The 14,989-nt window shown below is 41.0% G+C and overlaps 1 protein-coding gene across 4 annotated transcripts; it reads left to right on the forward strand.

Annotated features, from left to right (window-relative positions):
* Positions 1 to 1,829: 1,829 nt before the first annotated feature.
* LOC124146791 (squalene synthase-like) lies at positions 1,830 to 13,916 on the forward strand. Of its 4 annotated transcripts, none has more exons than XM_048400847.1 (9): positions 1,830 to 2,225; positions 4,145 to 4,242; positions 5,294 to 5,477; positions 6,388 to 6,516; positions 8,318 to 8,509; positions 9,210 to 9,386; positions 11,023 to 11,175; positions 11,840 to 12,009; positions 12,106 to 13,916. In XM_048400847.1, exons 1-9 carry the CDS (start codon positions 2,127 to 2,129, stop codon positions 12,140 to 12,142), a joined length of 1,239 nt encoding a protein of 412 aa, XP_048256804.1. In that variant the 5' UTR covers positions 1,830 to 2,126; the 3' UTR covers positions 12,143 to 13,916. The 4 variants fall into 4 exon arrangements, with proteins under 4 accessions (XP_048256804.1, XP_048256811.1, XP_046373197.2 ...); XM_048400854.1 differs by having other exon boundaries at positions 12,512 to 13,916; XM_048400845.1 differs by having other exon boundaries at positions 1,838 to 1,929; positions 2,062 to 2,225; positions 11,840 to 13,916.
* Positions 13,917 to 14,989: the final 1,073 nt, after the last annotated feature.

The following is a 14,989-nucleotide window of genomic DNA, read 5'->3' on the forward strand; positions in this document are numbered from 1 at the left end:
TGTACTAAATAAATAATAGTAGTGTAATAATAAACTACTTAACGCAGAATTAATACTTTGGTTAGCAAAATATTGAACACACTAGATAGTTGAAGAGTCTTTATTCATGAAGAACTTAAGCCTCCGGCCCATGTTCATACAGGTGCTCAGTCATCATATAAAATATGTAACAAAAGAAGTAATCAGTCAACATTGATCGATCTTTCTAAAGCAAATTGCATAATAAATAAACATAGCCAGTGTCTAACTTCATTCGAAATCCGGTGATACCAAAATCACATTGTATTTGTTACGTGTAGTGTATGATATAAATGTAGTAGGTTTGTAGCTTCTCAAGCAGTACACGTGTTTTATACCGGACACAAACAATCAAAAATGGTTGTCATCTTCGACGTTACCTTCCTTACAAAGAGAAAACAACCATTTATCTCTAGCAATATTGAAATACCTGCCAGTTTCTATTTTAAGATCATTGGAACTGCAACGAAATTGTGTCATGGCCACACGTAATTGTGCAATTGTTATTGTTGTGCATGTTAGGTATGTTTACATTGTAAGTGCGCCAATGCGCACGTGCAGTGACGTCACTTTAGGTGTGACGTCATTATGTTGTTGTAACCCAGGCAGCTGTGTGAGGCAGCGCCAGTTCTACATTAAACAGTGATTGAGCCAACTACGGTTTTGTTATGTATTGAAGATTTGATGTTCCTCCAATGTGCGGGTCGGACAAATAACATAATACATACACAACAGTTATATGCTAAAGGTACAAAATATACCACGCTTCGTTCTTCATTGTCCTTTGTGATTTATCGCGTTGCTATTCCATATTGGGTGATATATACAGTACGTGGTAGTAACTTAGCTAATGCATAGGTGATATACTATGTACATACAGTTACAGCAGCCAAATGGGTGAAAAGACGCTGTATCAGTGATCTATAACGCATGGGTGATAAACAGTTGCAGCTAGTAGTGGCCCCATGGGTGACACAGGCGCGGTACTAGTGGCTTAATTATTGAGGAAATATAGTACTTTAGTAGCAGTCTATATGTGTCCTGTGCAACACTGAAGCAGTTAATAGAACAATAACGGTCACATACACATCACCATGCCATCTCGTCCCGACATCTCTTGTCTATGAGACAGGTTTTGTGAGAATCCGCGATATTCGAATTGTCAAATTTACTGTGACAATTAAACTCTATCCCTCTAGGCCTAAATAAATTGCTCACTCATTCATAGCATATAGATTCGGGATTTTTTAAGTCCAGATAGCATTGTGTAGTTCCTTAGCAGATGTTGTTTGATAACAATAAGATCCAATAATTAATGCATTCTAATATTAACCATTCAAAATATATCGCGTGTCAAAATCACGCTGTTCCAGTATACATACCCACTGTGCAAATACATTATTTTGCGAACCAGCTATATAGATTGCAAACCGATGTTTTAATCTACGATGCCTAATAAGTACGTATAAATGAAAAACGACATGGTTCATCCACACATGTGAATTCCTGTTTGTGATTTGTTTAATTTATCAGGAGCAGATATATTGAAAACGAGTTGTATTTGTGACAAATCAATACCGTTATACACCAGCTGTCGTAACAGCTGGAGAGTACTTAATATCACGTACATATTAAATTATATGAGTTGTTTGGATAAGAACTAAGAATATTTATCTGACAATTGTTGAGTTTCATTCCCCACATGAGTGTGTGTGGTGAACAGCGCCTTCATTTGCAACACTACTTTTCATTGGTCCGTTGCTCGTCAGCTGTTAGAAATCGCACCAATGAAACCCTGCGTGTTATAAAATCTTGTGGTCTCACTAACAACAAACATGGTGCGGCATGGTGTGATCAGTGATAAAATGTGTCACTTGGACAATCACCCGAGATTGACCGACCACTACGCCGGTATTATTATTATTACTTTGTTAAGTTACGGTTTAATTGCCGACGGATGTTACTGACAAGAGCACGCTGTCAAAGACTTGCTGACTTGTATTCTGTTAAAGTTGTCATTTTTTTCAACGCACTTGCTGATAGATCACGGTGACTGCCTGCAGAAGGTTTAAAATCGCAGAGAAGTTGGTAGATCTACCAAGCTCAAGATGGATTTGTTGCGTTCAGTGTCCCACCCTGACGAAATACTGGCATTAGTGCGCTACAAGCTGGGAGACTGTCGGGCTGTCTTGCCACAATGCGATACGGTGAGAGAAATAATTGAGTCAATGAGCACGAGTGTGTCAATTGATATGTTAAATTAACATTATTTACCGTATTTTCTCTTTTTAGAGCTGGCTATAACTGGTGTACGTGTAAGTTTTGAAATAAGAGGGGGTTTAATGTAAACGGATTTTTGTGTGTGTCTTGTATAAAGTTGGTTCATATAAGGAGCACATACTATACAATCCATGCCCAGGCTTCTTCTCCGCTGTATGAAACTGTATGCATATATATATCTATATCTATAAAGTATTTTTTTTTTTTTGACCACTGATTCAATATAAACAAAAGGTGCATGTTAATTAATTCCTCCAACAAACAGACAAGAAGAATGGTGGAGGCATAAAGGAGAATACTTTATCTTTAACGCAGTCAATTATAGCATTTTTCTAGTATTCTCCTTTAGTAATGCTATTTGTTAATAACCTTGATATGTTATGGTGTGAGAATTAGAGGTTATTATATGGCAGTTTTCATATCATACCCCATATCTACTGATGACCCCTATATCAGCTCGAGGGCCAGAGGGTCGATATGAGGGTTGATATTAGGTATGGTATGAAAACTGCCATATAACTTTTTTATCATTTACCATGACATCCAATTGTAGAACATATCTATTTGCAAGTGAATGCAATACATAGAGGATATTTCACTTGTGAAAATATCTCCTTTCCCTCGTCATTGGACGAGTGAAACATGATATTTCACAAGGCACATTTTAGGGGAGTTCACACTTGTATGACTAGCTCCGTCAAAGTGTTATGTTCACAGCAGCGAAATATCATTTATTATGTTCACTGCAATGAAAATATCACTTTTCTCAGCTTTGGAAAACTCAATCTTTCACACTTATGTGTAAATTAATTTTTTTACCTTTTTTTAAAGACATAGTCATGGGAAAGCTTGTCGAGCAGATGCACCAAGGGACATAACTCCAATTTCTTTCCACCCAGTCTGTTACATCAGACCGTCAAGTGTGATACGGGTCTGGTTATTACATCCCTTGTGGTATAGGGGGTGTAATATGATTGTCTATATGTTGGCTCTATAGCACATGCAAAATGGCTCATATCATTGATAGGTTTATGATGAAAGGAAGTATGGCTAAAGTGAAATCGTATTCTGATTTCTGAAGTGCATATGACTGGTATTTATTTGGAATCCATTTCTGTATTTCGTTAAGTAGCAGGGCGTGGGGAGTGGAGTCATCCCACAGATGACATCCTCACCTTGTCAGCTTGGTCATGTGGACAAGGTGTCCAACCTCGGATCAGAGACCATATAATATATCTTTTATATGGTCTCTGCTCGGATCAGAAGGTTAAAGTTTCAAATCCCGTCGCGGGACTTGAAAACTTTATGTTCGCTACAATTGCTTGATATTTACATCATCCAGTATGTATTCAGCTTGTTCATACACTCAGAACAGAACCACCGTTGTTTTTCAGTCAACTAAATTTCATTTTAATACTTAATATAATGCAACAATCCCTTTGCACTTGTCATCCTCGCATCAATGTATATTTAATTTCACACCTGTGTATTTGTCGTTATTCACTTACTGCTCTGTTAATGAATTTATACCAAGAAAAATTAGTGGTTGTATAAGCGATATAAAACATACCACCCTTCAGACTACCGGACAAACACATGCACAATATGCACATGCCAACTGTTGTGGGAATTGAACCCACACTTGCCAGAGTGAGGGACTCAACCCAAAAAAAGTATGAGAATCTGTAATTTACTAAGAAAGTGTTATCTAAAATATAACATTTGTTACATTTGACCCCCTTCTAAATGGCATTGTGTATTCGTTGAGCTCTGTTTCACATGTTTCAAGATATCAATCCTACCTCTATCTCTGCATGCATGGCCCATTCATGTTTTACTGTTACAGGAGTTGATGACCCCGACTCTGAGAAAGTGTTACGAGTACCTGAGGCTGACGAGTCGGAGCTTTGCTGCTGTCATACAGGCCCTGGACGATGAACTGAGGTAAACATACGTGCAGAGCTCCAGATAATGAGATATGCTGTGTATTATCACAAAATATGTACATTAAATTATCATTACCCAATTAGTTTTGAGTTGCTTCCATGCACATGAAATATAGCAAAACCCATATCAACTATGTAACAAAACTGTGTCTAATCACCATGTTATGTTTGCATGAACTCGAGTGAACTGAATAGTGGGAGGTATTGTTTTGATAGTTCATCTTACTCTTGTATACAGACAGACAGATTAGACAGAAAGTAACAGCCAGATGATTTGTTTTTCGAATTTGTGGGGACCGGGGGGATTTGTCATCTTCTGATGACTTCTTTACAGACCGCCGTCAAAAAGCTGGAATATTGCTGAGTGCGGCTTAAACAACAAACAAACATTCATGTGATGTGATTGGAATACTGTTTGGAGCCGTGCCACGAAGACATGCCTGTGGTTATAGATCTCAGATTGACCTGCTTGAGATCTCTGGTCTGTGCACCATACCACTACTTGTGGGTTTCATCGAGGTTTTAGAATTTCACAACCTGCTGCACTTGGACTCTCTAAAACATTGGTTGAAACACTATGATTTTAATATCACATTGCTGTCTGAAAAAGACTACAATGTAATTCCCAAACAAATCTGGTTTGGACATGTTCCGCTGGAATCTTGAGGAACTCATTTCTACGAGAGGATATGTTCAATAGTTTTAGATTTATATTCCATAGATTCTCACTCTAATCAGAAGTGTGCACACACTGAATTTGTCTGGACAATATCATTTTAAGCATGAACATTGTTTTATGAGCAAACATGTAAATTGCTACAATTCTAGTACTTCTTCGGGCCTGAAATTCCACATAGAAACAGCTAAGACATGTAAAATGGCACCAAAAGAACTATGTAACCTTAGCTAAGTTACACACGATAAAACCATGTCCTACCCAGTTTTTGATCACTTGATTGATAGAGATACAAGCACCAGAAAAGATGTTGAAATCCTCATGTCAACTCCATCTTCATGGTCATTATAGATCATATTCATTTGAACTTCAGGGATTCAGTGTGCATATTTTACCTGGTTCTGCGAGCTCTGGACACTGTTGAAGATGACATGACAATCCCCAACGAAGTGAAGCTGCCCATCCTCAAGTCCTTCTACAAGAACCTGCTGGATCCCGACTGGTGCTACACAGACAGCAAGGAGAAGGACAGGATAGTGCTGGAAGACTTCCCTACGGTCAGTGCACTCATGAAAGGCTCTCCCTGAATGACAGCATGCTCTCCCTGAATCACAGGGTGCTCTCCCTGAATCACAGCATGCTCTCCCTGAATCACAGCATGCTCTCCCTGAATCACAGCATGCTCTCCCTGAATCACAGCATGCTCTCCTTGAATCACAGGGTGCTCTCCCTGAATCACAGCATGCTCTCCCTGAATCACAGCATGCTCTCCCTGAATCACAACATGCTCTCCCTGAATCACAGGGTGCTCTCCCTGAATCACAGCATGCTCTCCCTGAATCACAGCATGCTCTCCCTGAATCACAGCATGCTCTCCCTGAATCACAGCATGCTCTCCCTGAAACACAGCATGCTCTCCCTGAATCACAGCATTCTCTCCCTGAGTCACAGGGTGCTTTCCTTACCCACAGCTTTCTCTCCCTGAATCACAGGGTGCTCTCCCTTGAATCACAGCATGCTCTCCCTGAATCACAGCATGCTCTCCCTGAATCACAGCATGCTCTCCCTGAAACACAGCATGCTCTCCCTGAATCACAGCATTCTCTCCCTGAGTCACAGGGTGCTTTCCTTACCCACAGCTTTCTCTCCCTGAATCACAGGGTGCTTTCCCGACCCACAGCATGCTTTCCTTAAATCACAGGGTGCTTTCCCGACCCACAGCTTGCTTTCCCTGAGTCAAAGGGTGCTTTCCCGACCCTCAGTATGCTTTCCCGAATCATAGGTGCATTTCCTGAATTGCAACTCTGGGGTGATTTTGCAAGTCAGAGGGATCATGTGACTCCCAGGGTGCATTTCTCCAATCCTGGAGGCATTCCCTGACTCTCATAGGGCACATTCCAGTTGTTGATTTGCAATATACACCTACAGTGTGCATGACAACTAAAGTAGGTTTCAATTTGTTTGCAGATATCCTACGAATTCCGCAAGCTGTCCAAAATATCAAAGGAAGTGATATCAGACATATGTCGGCAGATGGGGGAAGGCATGTGCGTGTACATGGAGAAGAATGTAGAGACTCTGGCAGACTGGGACGAGGTATGTGTGTGTACATGGAGAAGAATGTAGAGACTCTGGCAGACTGGGACGAGGTATGTGAAGTTATACAGATGCTCAGATCAGACAGCACCATTGGCAAATATGTCCGCCATTACTGAGGGGAACGGGGATCAAATGTGGAGGGAGCTCTAGACGTTGAGTAAAAACAGGATAAATAATCATGCAATGCTTGGTTAGAAATGGTCCCCAGCAACCTATGCTGGTCATTGGAGGGGACAATATGGATGTTGTTGTTGGTGACATGGTTGATAGTGCGCATGCCTTCATACTGGATTGTCTGCACCAGTTACAGGATGCCGTCATATAGCTGGAGACCCGTGAAGATCTGGGGTAGAATAGGTCTTCAGCAACCCATTCTTGCCATAAAAAGCGACTATGCTGGTTGTAAGAGGCGAATAACGTGATTGGGTTGTCAGGCTTGCTGACTTGGTTGATGCATGCCATTGTTTTCCAATTGGGTGGATTCAGACTCCATTATTTACAGACAGCAGTTATATACCGTGTTAACGTAATAAGCAACAAGGGCGCTCTCAAAATTACAAATAGGGGGCTCCTATTAGAATATTATTTTGGTGGAAAAACAGAGTTGAAAGATACATTTCGTGGTTTTTGCTGACAGCCTGAAATGTTTATGTACTACAGATATATTTTTCCCGAATTTAATTGCCCATAATTAAGGGTGCATATAACACATGGTTGCGTATTATACGCGAATAAATAAGTCTTGTATACATTGATCAATCGGAAGGGGTGCTATTTGGGATTGTTCACTAGCTAATATGTTAGCAATTATCGCCATGGGCGCTTATTAGAGCGGGGCGCTTATTACGTAGAATACGGTAACTGCAGTGTTACTGAGTGCAGCGTTAAACAAAATCATATAGCTGGAATATATATATATCAGTTTTTTCACTATGTCAATATGGTTGATATTGAGAATGCCTTCATTCTGGATTGTCTGGTCCATTTACAATGTATACAGGCTGCCGTCATATAGCTGGAATATATATATATATATTTATCCACATTTTCACCATGTCAATATGGTTGATAGCGAGCATGCCTTCGTACTGGATTGTCTAGTCCATTTACAATGTATACAGGCTGCCGTCATATAGTTGGAATATATATATATATATATATATATCCACATTTTCACCATGTCAATATGGTTGATAGCAAGCATGCCTTCGTACTGGATTGTCTGGTCCATTTACAATGTATACAGGCTGCCGTCATATAGTTGGAATATATATATATATCCACATTTTCACCATGTCAATATGGTTGATAGCGAGCATGCATTCGTACTGGATTGTCTGGTCCATTTACAATGTATACAGGCTGCCGTCATATAGCTGGAGTATATATATATATATCCACATTTTCACCATGTCAATATGGTTGATAGTGAGCATGCTTTCGTACTGGATTGTCTGGTCCATTTACAATGTATACAGGCTGCCGTCATATAGTTGGAATATATATATATATATATCCACATTTTCACCATGTCAATATGGTTGATAGCGAGCATGCATTCGTACTGGATTGTCTGGTCCATTTACAATGTATACAGGCTGCCGTCATATAGTTGGAATATATATATATATATCCACATTTTCACCATGTCAATATGGTTGATAACGAGCATGCCTTCGTACTGGATTGTCTAGTCCATTTACCATTCGCATACATGCAGCTGTCATATAGCTGGAACATATATATCCGTCATTCACCATGTCAACATTGTCATGACATCATACATGTATCATTGCAGTATTGTCACTATGTGGCTGGCCTCATCGGAATTGGTCTATCAAAGCTGTTCTCTGCTTCTGGTCTTGAAGGGGAGTTTGTTGGGAGAGATTTGGATCTGGCCAACAGAATGGGTCTCTTCCTTCAGAGGACAAACATCATTCGCGACTACCTGGAGGACAGTGAGGAGGGCCGTGAATTCTGGCCCAAACAGGTATGTGGTGACACCTTTTTTGTCATAAAGATTGTAGAGGAATAGTGGCATAAGATGAAGAAACTTGCTGTGCACAGTTACGTCCGTTACCCAAGCCAGTTTCACCAGTGTTGCCCCTGTGGTGTCAAGGGTATTGGCCCATGTTTGAGCACAAGTACACCCCCAAGTTTGCTGGTGGAGGAAAGTTGGTGACTTGTGGTTCAAAGACCACCCCCAGTTTGCTAAAGCAGCTTTGTGATCAGTGATCTGTGAGTGCTGCGTCCATGCAACATTAACAATGTATTATCATATGTCAATTAAAATTCATCTACTGCCAAACGGATTGCAACACTCGAATTTGGTTATTGTCTTGGTGATGTAACAGTGATGGCTAAATCTGTGTTCACACCACAATAGTTATCCATGTCAGCAAACTGTAAAACTGTTGGTACAACTCCATTGCAGATTGATTGTGTATTGTATTAGTTCATTGATGTATGAATTGAAACAACGATACATGTACGATGGATTCTTACAAAATTTGTGGCATGACATTGCTTGGGAAATGAATGCAAAAAGTGGCCCAATTCAGCCAATCAGATTGTGAAGGAATTACAACGGTCAATGAACACAAAAATATATTAATTATTGCAGAATGGATTGTATGCGTTCTCATCAAGTTTTCCACCTTGATGCTGATGGTGGCTATTTGTACTTACAGGTATGGAGCAAGTATGCCAAAAATCTCCGCGATTTTGCTGACCCCTGTCACAGAGGTGAAGCTATCAGTTGCCTGAATGATCTGATCAGTAGAACCCTGGAACTCATCCCTGACTGTATCAAGTACATGTCTCAACTACAGAACAAGTCTGTCTTTCAGTTTTGTGCAATCCCTCAGGTGAGACAACATTTCAGGCATGTGAATCTTCACAACTGTGTTATGATTAACTAAAATGATGATGACTTGATTATTTCCTTGCTGCCATGATGTAACTAGAATAGTGCTGACTTTAATGTCAAATGAAAAATTCACTTACTTGCTTAACCTTTGAAGATTCATTGTTCTTGGCGTGTTGAATTGTAAATAGTGCAATAGACAGAATTTCCATTTATGTTTGTGCCTTGTGGTATTTGTACACTCAGTAAATATGCCCCATGGTGTTAGTACACTCAGTAAATATGCCCCATGTTGTTTGTACCCTCAGTAAATATGCCCCATGGTGTTAGTACACTCAGTAAATATGCACCATGGTGTTTGTACACTCAGTAAATATGCCCCATGGTGTTAGTACACTCAGTAAATATGCCCCATGGTGTTAGTACCCTCAGAAAAAATGCCCCGTGGTGTTAGTACCCTCAGTAAATATGCCCCATGGTGTTAGTACACTCAGTAAATATGCCCCATGGTGTTAGTACACTCAGTAAATATGCACCATGGTGTTTGTACACTCAGTAAATATGCCCCATGGTGTTAGTACACTCAGTAAATATGCCCCATGGTGTTTGTACACTCAGTAAATATGCCCCATGGTGTTAGTACACTCAGTAAATATGCCCCATGGTGTTTGTTCACTCAGTAAATATGCCCCATGGTGTTAGTACACTCAGTAAATATGCCCCATGGTGTTAGTACACTCAGTAAATATGCCCCGTGGTGTTTGTACACTCAGTAAATATGCCCCATGGTGTTTGTACCCTCAGTAAATATGCGCCATGGTGTTTGTACACTCAGTAAATATGCCCCATGGTGTTAGTACACTCAGTGAATATGCGCCATGGTGTTTGTACACTCAGTAAATATGCCTCATGGTGTTTGTACACTCAGTAAATATGCCCCATGGTGTTTGTACACTCAGTAAATATGCCCCATGGTGTTTGTACCCTCAGTAAATATGCCCCATGGTGTTTGTACCCTCAGTAAATATGCCCCATGGTGTTAGTACCCTCAGTAAATATGCCCCATGGTGTTAGTACACTCAGTAAATATGCCCCATGGTGTTTGTATACTCAGTAAATATGCCCCATGGTGTTAGTACACTCAGTAAATATGCCCCGTGGTGTTTGTACACTCAGTAAATATGCCCCGTGGTGTTTGTACACTCAGTAAATATGCCCCATGGTGTTAGTACACTCAGTAAATATGCCCCATGGTGTTTGTACACTCAGTAAATATGCCCCATGGTGTTAGTACACTCAGTAAATATGCCCCATGGTGTTTGTACCCTCAGTAAATATGCCCCATGGTGTTTGTACACTCAGTAAATATGCCCCATGGTGTTTGTATACTCAGTAAATATGCCCCCTGGTGTTTGTTCACTCAGTAAATATGCACCATGGTGTTTGTTCACTCAGTAAATATGCCCCCTGTTGTTTGTACACTCAGTAAAAATGCCCCATGTTGTTTGTACCCTCAGTAAATATGCCCTGTGGTGTTTGTACACTCAGTAAATATGCCCCATGGTGTTTGTACACTCAGTAAATATGCCCCCTGGTGGTTGTACACTCAGTAAATATGCCCCCTGGTGTTTGTACAGGTGATGGCTATTGCTACCCTGGAGCGGTGCTACAACAATCCAAGTGTCTTCACTGGTGTCGTCAAGATCAGGAAGGGGGAGGCAGTGAAGATGATCATGGGGTCGAACTCCACAGAGAAGGTCAAGGCCATCATGGTTCACTTTACTAATGAGGTAAGACGACGCAAATCTCTAGCTCACCGGCACCGTAAGACCTTGTGCTTGTGAACTTGTGGCATGGTGTGTTGTCTGCCATGTCTGTATGCCCATCCATCTGTCCATTTGTATGTCCCTCTGTAATTTTCTTCTTCAGGTGTTTGAAATTAAGAATTTCAGAAAGCACAAAACCTGAGAACTTCAAAATTTGGAAAATGTGTATGACCATAATGTGACTTGTTCATGGCACATAGTTTAATTAATAATATGGCCATGGAGTTGAAACATGGTGTCATTGACATGGCAGCCATGGTGGAAAACATATTATTAATATAAAAAGGAACAAAATTTGGTACATGTGTAGTTTGTAATAGGGCTCAACATATATAGTCTGTTTTATTGCAATATTTTAAACTTTTAACTTTGGCCAAAACAAAAGCTGAAATTTATGGCCATTCCTGTTCCAAATGAACCATGGCCTAAAGAGGGTAGCAGGTAGATCAAGGGAGACCACCGTTGTAAGCTCTTTCAACTTAGTGTATGTAAGTATCTTCATAGTTTGACTAGTTTACCTGTTCAGGCCAGTTACACCATGTAGTGGCTTCTTTAAAATGTCATGTCATTGTTTTTGTTTTGTCGTGGTAAATCATAATGAATATATGTAAATTGTTGTCTCCTTCAGATATCAAGTCGCATTCCTGCCCGTGATCCAAATGCAGAGAGAACTAGAAAACTGTGTGAAGATGTCCTGGCCTGCTGCAAGACAAAACAGGAGTTCACCACGTCAAGCATCTACCCTCCCCTCTACATGTCCTGTGCCATGATGCTGGCAGCCATCTCCTACAACTACTGGTCCCAGATAGAGGCCGTCTATCACTCGATGACGTAACAACTGGGATAGAGGCCCTCTATTGTGTGTCCTGTGGCAGCCTTCTCCTACAACTACTGGTCCCAGATAGAGGCCGTCTATCACTCGATGACGTAACAACTGGGATAGAGGCCCTCTATTGTGTGTCCTGTGGCAGCCTTCTCCTACAACTACTGGTCCCAGATAGAGGCCGTCTATCACTCGATGACGTAACAACTGGGATAGAGGCCCTCTATTGTGTGTCCTGTGGCAGCCTTCTCCTACAACTACTGGTCCCAGATAGAGGCCGTCTATCACTCGATGACGTAACAACTGGGATAGAGGCCCTCTATTGTGTGTCCTGTGTCATGATGTTGACAGACATATCGAACAACTACTGGTCGCAGATAGAGGCCGTCTATCACTCGATGACGTAACAACTGGGATAGAGGCCCTCTATTGTGTGTCCTGTGTCATGATGCTGGCAGCCTTCTCCTACAACTACTGGTCCCAGATAGAGGCCGTCTATCACTCGATGACGTAACAACTGGGATAGAGGCCCTCTATTGTGTGTCCTGTGTCATCATGTTGACAGACATATCCAACAACTACTGGTCGCAGATAGAAGCCGTCTATCACTCGATGACGTAACAACTGGGATAGAGGCCCTCTATTGTGTGTCCTGTGTCATCATGTTGGCAGCCATCTCCTACTACTACTGGTCGCAGATAGAGGCCGTCTATCACTCGATGACGTAACAACTGGGATAGAGGCCCTCTATTGTGTGTCCTGTGTCATCATGTTGGCAGCCATCTCCTACTACTACTGGTCCCAGATAGAGGCCGTCTATCACTCGATGACGTAACAACTGGGATAGAGGCCCTCTATTGTGTGTCCTGTGTCATGATGTTAACAGACATATCCAACAACTACTGGTCGCAGATAGAAGCCGTCTATCACTTGATGATGTAACTACTGGGATAGAGGCCCTCTATTGTGTGTCCTGTGCCATGATGTTGATACTGGTGGCAGATAGAGGTTCTCTATATTCATATCCACAACTATTTATCTCAGGCAAAGGCACAGATGCCAGTTGTCTAAGGAGTAGTTCCTTTTTTCAAGAGTTCCCAGGATGCAATAATTGTGGGATCTGAGATCTGCATCACTTTGGGCTTTCCTCTCACATTAAGCAGATATTTTTTAAATACTTTTGTAATCATCTTGCATTTGATTTCATGAGGTCAGAGTAGTTGCAGATGGTTTTGTGAAACATGGTCTAAATTTAACCAACATCCTATCAATTCGCTTGATTCCCAAACAAGACTTAAAGAATGAAAGCATGAGTTGTTTCTGTTATTGCATTTGGTGCAAGTAGATGTCTGGTAGTATATGTGAGTATTTGTGTTGCTTTATGCCATTCCATGCTGAAGGTGAGTGATTATATGTATATATGTGTGTTGTGAGAGAGAGATCAGAACCGCAGTATCATTGTGTGTGGAGATTGCCAGTGTTAATAACATGAGCCAGGCGCATTGGGTGCTCCAAGGGTTTCATTTGAGGTCAAAATATTCCAAGGTTTTTCTTTTGAGGGGATGTTGATGTCCCAAGGTTTTGGTTGAGGTCGGGGAATGTTACACAGTTAAAGGTGAGGCCACCTGGGTGTTCCGTGACGTACAGGAGGTCACAGAGCACCTGAAGTAGTTTGGCTTTCTTTTGAAATCCCTGGGGTGCTCAAAGCTTTTATATTAGGTATGTTGGGTGTTCAATTCATTATTATGAGGTCACAAGATTTCATTTACATCTCCTGTTCACACACTTTTTAGACACTGGCAGTGTGGTTTCAATATTGTGTGTTTTATCATTTTCTGTGATACATGGTGCTTTAACAATAAAATGTTACATTATGGAGAAACAATCGCGTTTTTTGTGCATTGCTAAGGTCAGCTGACACCACACTTGAAAGCAATATTCTAGAAAAATCAGGTGAGCTGCAGAGCTTTGTGACTATCTTATTTATTTAAATTTTGAGAGAGACGCAACACTCGCCTGAATTTTTCTCAATGTTGTATTGGATCAGAAAGGTGCCATCTTCAAAAATAATAATCGAAGATACCTAAAATCACTGTCTGTGTGTTTTACTATTGTATGTGACAGAAGATATTTTTACTACAAATCTTTGCATTACCGAGACAGGAAAAACCTGCAATGTTTAGACCAGGTACCGTTTGAGAGTGATGAGAATACATTTTTCGAAGGTGGAATTTAAGAATGAAATTATATGATAAAGAGGTTAGGGAAACACTATGTACCTACCTCGCCAAGGCTCGCTAGTTACAATGTTGATTCTCAATGTGGGATATTTACCATCCCATAGCCACAAATAATGTTCATTAAAACATATTTATGCATAAATAACGTGTTTGTTGTTTAACGCCGCACTAAGCATTATTCCAACCATATTACGGCAGTCTGCAAATAATCGAGTCCGGACTTGACAATCCAGTGACTGACATCGTGAGCACCGATGTACGCCATTGGGATACAATTACATTACATCAAACAAGTCAGCCAGCCTGACCACCCAGTCCCCTTGGTCGCCTCTTTGACAAGCATAGTCGCGTCTTGGACAAGCATGGATTGCTGAATACCTATTTTACCCCGGATCTTAACGGGTTGCATGAATAACTGGCTGAGCTGGATTTACTGGGAACAGGTCAAAATGGCCACAGGCACACGAGTCACATGAAAAAGTATAAAATATGAAAAGTGTTAGTTTCTATTTATTCCCACAAAGATCAGCTCAGCATACCAACCTTGCTTATGCTTGTAGTAAGAGGCGACTAACGGGATCGGGTGGTCAGGCTCGCTGACTTGGTTGATGCATGTCATCGATCCCAATTGCGTGGATCGATGCTCTTGATATTAATCACTGGATTGTCTGGATCAGACTCGATTATTTACAGACAACCGTCATACAGCTTGAAT

The sequence above is a fragment of the Haliotis rufescens genome, unplaced genomic scaffold (assembly GCF_023055435.1).
Source record: "Haliotis rufescens isolate VD_foot unplaced genomic scaffold, xgHalRufe1.0.p SCAF_1, whole genome shotgun sequence".
Classification (NCBI taxonomy): Eukaryota; Metazoa; Mollusca; class Gastropoda; order Lepetellida; family Haliotidae; genus Haliotis; species Haliotis rufescens.